This window comes from Peromyscus eremicus, chromosome 20, assembly GCF_949786415.1.
Source record: "Peromyscus eremicus chromosome 20, PerEre_H2_v1, whole genome shotgun sequence".
NCBI lineage: Eukaryota > Metazoa > Chordata > Mammalia > Rodentia > Cricetidae > Peromyscus > Peromyscus eremicus.
Genome location: NC_081436.1, coordinates 46,270,816 through 46,280,416, shown reverse-complemented (window position 1 = coordinate 46,280,416; position 9,601 = coordinate 46,270,816). Strand labels below are relative to the sequence as shown.

The 9,601-nt window shown below is 44.5% G+C and overlaps 1 protein-coding gene across 1 annotated transcript; it reads left to right on the top strand.

Moving 5' to 3' along the window:
* Positions 1-1,462: 1,462 nt before the first annotated feature.
* On the top strand, positions 1,463-9,167 carry Ccn3 (cellular communication network factor 3). Its single transcript, XM_059247734.1, has 5 exons — positions 1,463-1,588; positions 1,723-1,948; positions 3,293-3,544; positions 4,566-4,780; positions 7,767-9,167. Exons 1-5 carry the CDS (start codon positions 1,505-1,507, stop codon positions 8,061-8,063), a joined length of 1,074 nt encoding a protein of 357 aa, XP_059103717.1. The 5' UTR covers positions 1,463-1,504; the 3' UTR covers positions 8,064-9,167.
* The last annotated feature ends 434 nt before the right edge of the window (positions 9,168-9,601 follow it).

The window sequence follows — 9,601 nt, the reverse complement described above, 5'->3', positions numbered from 1 at the left end:
GACAAGTACATGAATGCCCCCAATCGGATAGGCGAATTAGCGCTCCCACCTCTGTGTAAACGTTGAGTGCTTCTCAAAGACAGCAGAATTGCTGCTGTTGTAGGAATGCATCTGGTTAGTTCCCAGCTGTAAAAAAAAAAAAAAAAAAAAAAAAAAAAAAAAAAAAAAATCATAAAGGCGGTGGAAGTGACTTTGCCATCTTGGAGCATTGTAGAAACAGCCCAGCTTCACGAGACATGCTGCCACTGGTCTCCCCGCTGTGGAAGGTCAGTCACGTAGGGGCGGTTTGTTTCTTTGTAAAGTCTAGAGTTCCATCACAGGACTACATAATTTTTCTCACTAAGTGTCTTTCCGAAGTAGTTATCCTCAACGGGGCTGGGCATAGTTTTCTCGAGGGCAATATTGATGTACAGGGGGGGAAACCTGTTTTAAATCGGTCACACAGGGTCACCTTTGATGGAGTGAAACCAGCTCTTTCTTTGTCGTTAGAGACAGCAAGCATATCACAGCAGACTACCTTCTCTTTCCTTCTCTTTCCTTTTTGCAATGAATACGAGGTTGGAGAGCTATTGTTCAGTTAAGTCTAGCAGAAACCTTCTCAATTCATCGGGGCACCGTGTGCAACCCAGTAAGGCTTTCATGGGACCTTGGACTCTTTGAAGTGGTTTTATATTTGGTGCGACACGGCAGGTGTTTCAAGACTTTTCCTTTACCACAAAACGTTTCCCCTTCCTCTTTTTATTTGTATGTCATTGTTTTGTGTTTATTTCTACCAAGCATGTGGAACTTGGGTCTAAAAGTCTTTGCAAATCTTGGAATGATTACAATCAGAAGAATTTGACCATTTGGACAAAAGCATCCCCCACTCTGACGGAGCGTGTGGTGTGTGTGTGTGTGTGTGTGTGTGTCCTTTCTTCATCCCCACCCCCGTCAACACATTTCAAAGAGTGCCCTAATAAACGGTGACAAACTTGCATGTGCTTCCCTTATGACTAAACTTCTGGGCCTCTGGCCAATCCCTGCCCTGCTCATATGGCCCCAAACTTCAGGCATCCCAGTCAGGAGCTCCTCCTTTGTAGCCCTGGTTCTCCAACAGTGAGGGCGGAGGGAGTAGCGGTGTCTTCCTCCTGGGGGAAGGTGAAACAACTACTCAGAGGAAGAGGGCGTTTCCTTCCCACGAGCTGTAGCTGGCTCTGGGTCTTGGCCTCGGGGCTCCACCCTGCCCCTCCCGGGGCTCTGGGAAAAGCCAGTCGCCACACACAGGCACATGCAGCCCGGGCGCCACGCCCTAAGGAGAGCAGCTTTGGGGCCCATCACCATGGCAACAGCGGCGCTCCTTCCACTTCTCCACCCAGCTGACTCCCCCCACCCCTCCCAGCGCAGCCAACCGGCTTGTGCGCGTCCCGGGAGCGCGCTATAAAACCTTGCACGGGTGGCGCTCGCTGCTCAGCTTGACCTGAGTGAAGGGGCAGTCCCCATTTCCAGCCCGTGACAGGCTTTAGCAATGCGGAGCATGCAGACCATGAGCACCTTCCTGCGAAAGCCATGCCTCTGCCTAGGCTTCCTGCTCTTCCATCTCATAAATCAAGTAAGTGGCGCACGCTTAAGATGCCCCCGGTTACTTGGTCCTCCTGGACTGCCCCTAATGGGTCTCGGGCTCACTCTGCCTTAGTTTGTCCCTGATAACCAAGGTTCCTTTTCTTGTCTTGCCTCTCTTCCTAGGCGTCTGCAAGCCAGCGCTGCCCATCCTCGTGCCCGCTCCAGTGCCCTACTACACCGCCGACCTGCGCCCCCGGGGTGCGCTCGGTGCTGGACGGCTGCTCCTGCTGTCTGGTGTGCGCCCGCCAGCGCGGAGAGAGCTGCTCGGAGCTGAAGCCCTGCGACCAGAGCAGCGGCCTCTACTGTGACCGCAGCGCAGACCCCAGCAACCAGACTGGCATATGCATGGGTAATCCTGTCCGCCCCGCCTGCTGTCGGCGAAGCTGTTCCCTCCCTTTGCCCTCGTCTTCCCTTTCCCCGGAGAGAACTAAGCGAAAACATTTGTAGCAATAGTACAGTACAGTAAGGGACATGTAAGGAAAGCTCACTGCGAAGCAGGCATCAGACTGGAAGGAAACATGCTCAGCGCAGGTACATCACTTGCCGCCTAGAGAGGGGACGAAAGCAGAGTGTAAGGGCCAGGGAAGTCATTTTATTTGGCCATTTCCAGGGGAACACTGGTGGAAGTATGAGCTTACTCATAGGTCTCCAGTTCCCCAGACTGTCGCCCTGCACATTTGTTTTCACACCTGTAATTGTCCTACTTGAGCCAAAGCAATCCCTGTCTCCTGGGAGAACTAAGTCACTCCGGGCTGGGCTGCAGTAAAATAAAATGCAGGCAACGAGCCAACGCGGGCTCATGTCAATTAATCAATGGGAGATCAATTTCCCACGAAGTCCAGCGCTGTAATCAGGGTCAGCCCTACCTCCCTGTGGTACGAGCTTGAAGTGAGTCTTCTCTTTTTCTTTCCTCCAAGCTAGTGATGACTTCCTGTGCTTCAATGCCAAGAACTCTTAATGCCCTTCCCAATCTGACCAGTGAAGCCAGTGGGTTTAAATCCTAAACTACTGCAGAAGTCCAATCAAAGCCGATTCTGGAGAAGTGATGTTGTCTCTGGAGATAGGGTCTCCGGAGTGTGACATTACCATTTGTCCTTGCTTTTGCTCTGTCTTAGAAATGGGAGGCAGAGGCAGGTGGATCTCTGTGAGTTCGAGGCCACAGTAGTTTCCTGGTCTACAGAGCGAGATCCAGGAAAGGCACAAAGCTACACAGAGAAACCCTGTCTCAAAAAACCAAAAAAAAAAAAAAAAAAAAAAGAAAGAAAGAAAGAAAGAAAGAAAGAAAAAGAAAGAAAGAAAGAAATGAAATTATTTCGGAGTGGGAGATGTGACAAGGAAGTAGAGATGTGTTAGAAGCCATCAGTTAGCCAGATCATGTATACTGGCAGTGTCCAGAGTCCACCTCTTTGCCTATCATAAGAACTAGGTGAAGAAAAAAGAACCAGGTGGGATTGGTGCTCCTCCTGTTCTGGAAGCATCAAGACACATTTCTCCTTGAGATGTATAAGCCAGTCATCTGAAATAGAAAAGGAACAACTTGTAACCGTGTCCTGGCAATCCAGTTTAACTGTGCCTCTCATTGACTCTCCCCCTCTCTCCTTTCTCTCTCTCTCTCTCTCTCTCTCTCTCTCTCTCTCTCTCTCTCTCTCTCTCTCTCCCCCCTCCCCTCTGCCTCCCTTCCTGCATACTCCAGTTCTAGAGGGAGACAACTGTGTGTTCGATGGGGTCATTTACCGCAGCGGAGAGAAGTTTGAACCCAACTGTCAATACCACTGCACCTGCAGAGATGGGCAGATTGGCTGTGTGCCCCGCTGCCAGCTGGATGTGCTACTGCCGGGTCCGGACTGCCCAGCTCCAAGAAAAGTTGCAGTGCCTGGAGAGTGCTGTGAAAAGTGGACCTGCGGCCCAGATGAGCAGGGGACACTGGGAGGCCTGGCCCTTCCAGGTGAGGAACTCGGCAGACGCAGAGGAGTGAGGGTAAACGCAGTCATAAAACAGGCATAGCTCTGAGTTTAGGATGCGAAGCTGGCTTGCTTCTGGCCATTCTCTTGTGAATTTCAGATTGCCCCCGCTGAGATCAAACGCATCATTTATTTAAGTCTGAGCTAGATTACAGAAATATCCACACAGCTTCTCTTTTAAAGGGGCCCGATGGAGTCAGTCATTTTTGTTTAATTTTTACCTTATTGGGTGGGTAGTCTTTGACTCTCTCTCTCCTGATTGGCCCTTAGTAAAAACTTCTTTTCTGGATTTTTTTATTTGGCTGTCTCTACCTACTCACCAACATTAAAATGTAGCATTGGGGAAATAGCTTAATTAGTAAAGCGATTGCAGTGCAAGTGTGAGGACCTTGCTTGGATCCCCAGGACCCTTAAAAAAACACCCTTTCTATAATCATAACGCTGAGGAGGCAGAGAGCTTCAGGTTACTTGAGTCCACTGGCCAGCTAGACTAACCTAATCAGTTAGCCCAAGATTTCAGTGAATGAGTTCCTGAGGAACAACATTTGAAGTAAACCTATGGCCTCTGTACACATGTGTATACATACACATACATGTACACCTTCAAACACATGGACACACACACACACACACACACACACACACACACACACCTGAATATATACACAAAAAATTAAATTGTTAGCATGACCTTCCTATGTACCAAATCACACGTTGAAAACATTCCACTTATGATGCGATATGGTCCTATGTTCATATAATTACTAAGTTTCTATGACAAGTTGTCCTAAGCATCTTAGGGTCAAGTGAATAAAGAATTCCTGATATCCTGCATTGTGCCCTCCCTGCTTGTTAGGGGTTTACAAATAAACCTAGTTCTGTGCTCTGCATGAACTGGTATATGTTAGCTACAGAATTAAAATCCACTGTCTAATGTTGTCTAGGGGGGAAACACTTACTGATCTCTACATTTTGCTCAAATAACTGTATTTATGCCTCCGGTAGCCTACAGACCAGAAGCCACCGTAGGAGTCGAAGTCCCTGACTCCAGTGTCAACTGCATCGAGCAGACCACAGAGTGGAGCGCATGTTCCAAGAGCTGTGGGATGGGCTTGTCCACCCGGGTCACCAACAGGAATCGCCAGTGTGAGATGGTAAAGCAGACTCGTCTCTGTATGGTTCGGCCGTGTGAACAAGAGCCCAAGCAACCGACAGACAAGGTAAGAGTCTAGAGGAGGCCTGCCACTTCTACAGCTGTTACAGGTCTCCTTGGAGCCCGACCTTCAGAAGGTCACTGTCACACTAGTGAAAAATCTGCTGGAGCTGAGCATCAACCCAAAGGGCAGGGAGCATCCTGAATCAAAACTGTACTTTCTTTCCTTTTCAATCTACATAAATGTCCCCAAGCAACTCACAGAAGTTCTACAAACAAATGGGCAAGGCCACACAGTTCTAATACTTTATCTAAATGAGGATGCTCGAGTAAATCCCATCCCATGCCTGGAGGAAAAAAAAATAGCTCTTCAGTTGTCAAATGCTGACTTTAGCAAGGTTATTTTAAAAAAATAAAAATAAATAAATCAGCTACAAGCTATAGGAAGGAGCAGAATAGAGGCTATGTCTGCTTGGTTCATCTCAAGTCACCAGATCCTACTGTGCACCCTGGAACATCCTGTGTACACAATAAACGGCTGTCAGTACATGCCTGAATGGGTGTCTGGGAGTTATCAACAATATTTTTAAAAGCCTGGTAGAAATAGTACCTTTACCAGAGTAAGGCAACACGAGCCAAATGAAACAGCATATTTCTTTCCTTTTTCTTTTTTTTTTTTGGGGGGGGGGGAGAGGGGTAGGGGTTTGGAATTACATCAACACAGTATGTTGATTCTGGGTATAAGGTGTGCAGCTCAAGAGCCCTAATTGGTTCCTGATGACATAACAGGTCTTGTTACAGAACTGGATCAGATAAATGTAATATCAGATGTCACTATTACATAGATCCACAAATCAGCCCGAGGCCAAAATAGAACAGCCCTTAGAAACTCAAGCTCTGTGTATCTCTACTCTGAAGCAGTATCATATAATGTTTAAGGGGACAACACTAGACCTATTCAGCCTGGCTTTAAATCCTTTCAACATGACCTAGCTAGCTGTGTGATATCGGGGCAATTTATTTTCAATTTTTCCCCCAGAGAGTGTGACCATTGAAAAATATCTATTGCTGGGTATAGTGGCACACACCTTTAATCCCAGCACGCAGGAGGCAGAGGCAGGCAGATCTCTGTGAGCTTGAGGCCAGCCTGATATATAGAGAGAGTTCCAGGAAAGGCAGGACTACGTAGAAAGACCTTGCCACAAAAAAAGAAAAGAAAGAAGAAAAGAAGGAAGGAAGGAAGGGAGGGAGGGAAAAAGGGAGGGAGGGAGGGAGAGAAAACATCTATCTTAAGGTTGTCATAAGGATTAAACAAAATGAATTTGCAAAATGTGGGACATAGAGCAAATATTCTGTTAATGTTAGCCATTGAACACTTAAAATTTTTCCCTACCACTAAAACAGGAGTCCATTGTGATCTCATTGGTTATGTGGCCATCCAGCTATAGGATTTTAGAGACATAATTATCTTAACTTTATATTCCTTCTGCAAATTCTGAAAGAACACTTAGAAACACCTTTTCTCCAAAATTATACCCTAGAAATGCACCTCCTGACACTTTAGGAGACATACGTGTAGCTTCACAATGAATATTCACCCACATAAGCAGTCACACATTTACCTGCACACACACACACACACACACACACACACACACACACACACACACACACACTTTGCAGCAAAGTTACTCCCTCTGGCTTTTAATGGCCATAGAAAAGAATATATCCTAAACATTAGCTATAAAAAAGGAGAAATACGCTCTGCAATATTTTCATGAACATGGTTACTTCTTTGTTAAAGAAGGCCTTTTTATACAACACTTCTAGAATTTGGTCTTTTGTATCATTCTTTTGCACAACCGGTGTTTCTTTTAACACCTTATGTCATATTAGGAAATCCTATACTTAACGTGTTTATATGGTGTACATGTTTTACACAGGTTCTGGAAATGTGTTTGGATTGTAGAACTAGATCCTTCTTTCTGAGGTTTCTTAAGTCTATGACTGAGGACCCTATTGTGTAGTCCCTCAGGGAAACAGTAGCATCTGCAGATTCATGGGCCTTGTATCATATGTGCTAACTCTGGTTGTAGGAACAACAACGGTGTTCTAACAAACCACCAGGGTGATGCTGGTGTGCACGAGGGTCTGAGAGCTGCTGACACAATGGGATTCCTAGTCATCACCCCACATACCATGAGCCTCACCCAGGAAAGTGTGCAGTGGAAAACTGTGGCAAATTCAGAGTGGAGTAGGAAATAAAAGTCATTTGTTTGCTTATTTAATGAAACTTGGATGGTTTCTTTATTATCTGAACTGGTAGGATATTGAATAAACTCTCCACCCAATTCAGTTTCATAGAAAGAATCTTAAATTTCACTGTCCTAGAATTTCCAAGGTCATAATGTATTAGAAGGAACTGGCTTTGCATCAGACAAATTCCAGTGCTTGATATTTTCTGATCATTTCAGTCCTTTGAGACTCTGTTTTTCAAATCAAATTAGGTTGGTTGTGTCTTGTATTAACAGTTATTCCTTTTGTGAATGAATGTTGTTGAAGTTAAATGAATTGATGCCTAGAAAGTCTTTTAAACATTAATAGACTTTAATAATGCCACATTCAGTCCCTCTCTCAGTAACACCAAAGAATGCATTTAGCTAAATAAAATAATGGCTCTAAATGAGAAAGATTCTTTCTTCCTCATGTTCACAGCCTCAAAGACAAAGGGGGATTCTGCATATTTAGCATTATGTTCAAATTCTAGGCAGAAAAGAACATGAGTGTAAGAGACAAATAAGAATTGTCCAAAAGGCAGAGGATTATCCAGAATTATTGGATTGGTGTTATTATTAGTTAAATATTATTACAAGTTCCTAGGTACTCTAGGGAAACAACTGATTTTAGCTGACAAGATTGTCCAACTACAGTTAATGATTTATTTAAAACGATGAAAGAGCAAAGGACGCTAGGCGGGCGGGATGACTGCTAAAGTGGTCCTTCAGAAGAACTGCAGGATTTCCACTCCGTAATCTTCTTTTTTTCTTTCTTAGAAAGGTAAAAAGTGCCTCCGCACCAAGAAGTCCCTGAAAGCCATCCACCTGCAGTTCAAGAATTGCACTAGCCTGCATACCTATAAGCCCAGGTTCTGTGGGGTCTGCAGTGATGGTCGGTGCTGCACCCCCCACAACACCAAAACCATCCAGGTGGAGTTTCAGTGCTCCCCCGGGCAAACCATCAAGAAACCAGTCATGGTCATCGGAACCTGCACCTGTCACTCCAACTGCCCTCAGAACAACGAGGCCTTCCTCCAGGAGCTGGAGCTGAAGACCAGCAGAGGAGAAATTTAACAGGTATCCACGGAAACATGAAGATGGAGGCAAACTGTTGCTGCTGCATGACCCAGCATCACCTGAATATAAGAAACATAATGAAGGAGTGTCCCATGTATGTTTCTGTGATCACATGAGGTCATTTATATTTGTCTTTTTTAGTGGAAGGTGTTCCAAATGTAAACTTGGAATTGAGGTAAGCGCAGGATATGGCTTAAGGATGTCTTGCTTTCCTGTGCTGTTTATTGCAAGTGTAAATTTGTATAAATTTAAGTCAGATAGGTGATGTAATTTGTAGAATGTGTCACATTGCATTCATTTTCTGTGCACCAGTTCAACCCCAATAAATGTCACAGAAATGAATGACACAGTGAAATCTAAGCTCACCTTGGCCATGTACATACATATATATCACCATATACTGACATTGACTTGAGGGATCTCTACTGAGCTCTTTTGGGATAGGTCAACTCTGCACTCCCAAGTCTAAGATGAAAGGCTACATGTAGCTCTTGAACATGAAGTTCAGAGACTAATTTTCTACTTAGTGTCAGGAAATGTGCTGTGTCTACAGCAGTGGAATGTCTGTTAATTAAGTGGGACTGGTGTCATGAACTTTCTCCATCATAGACAAACTGACTCCTTTCTAATCGAAAGAAGCTGAACCAAAAACTCCCAGTGCAGAGATGACTGGGTCTCTCAGGCCATCACTTGTATCCTGAAGGCTGCTGAGGCTCATTCCTTCATAATCCAGCAGGGATTCTCTCATACTTACACAGTACACTGAGGCTCAAGCCACCTAATTACAATCTCTGATGACTTTCAAATGTGCTTTTAGTGCAATTTAGAGGAGGAAAGGCAGAAGCTGCAAAATTCATGAGAGCTTAAAGTTACTGAAGACCTGCTTAAAATACATCCTCTGGTCATAATTATGAAAATACAAGATATGCATGTGTACATACGTGTGTCTAGTAGATGAAGATCACCCAATGTGCTGCAAAATGCAATTTGTACAACCCTCTAATGTCACCACACGTGATCAACTTTTGTCCTTAAAGTATTTATAAAAATATAAATTATACATTTTGCAAAATGTTCTTTTTAATTTCTCTAGTTGTCGGACACAACTTTTAAAAATACGATGTTATCGGTGCGTGACTCTGGTGTTAGTTTCGTGTTACAAGTTTAATGTTGTTTACTGAAAATAAAAATCCATGATTAAATAGAACATCAGTCAGTAGCGTCTATTGAAAGCAAAGTGGATATTTTGTGATGAGCTCATAACTCTTTATCAGAAGGAAATGAAAGACAGCTTTTATTGTGTTCTGTGATTGCCATTCCCAAAGTCTCAAATATTCTCTGTGCCATTTGCTCAGACCATTGTCTTCAACCCCAGTCATTTTCCAGAAGGCCCCCCTCATCCTAATACACTGATAATCTTAGTTTGCTGTCTGAAGATCCATTTTCTGACTTCCCTGACTCCCTTATCAAATTAACGGACATTCCAGCCTCCATTCCCATTACCCAGGTGAAATCATTGGTATTCTCTTGATCAG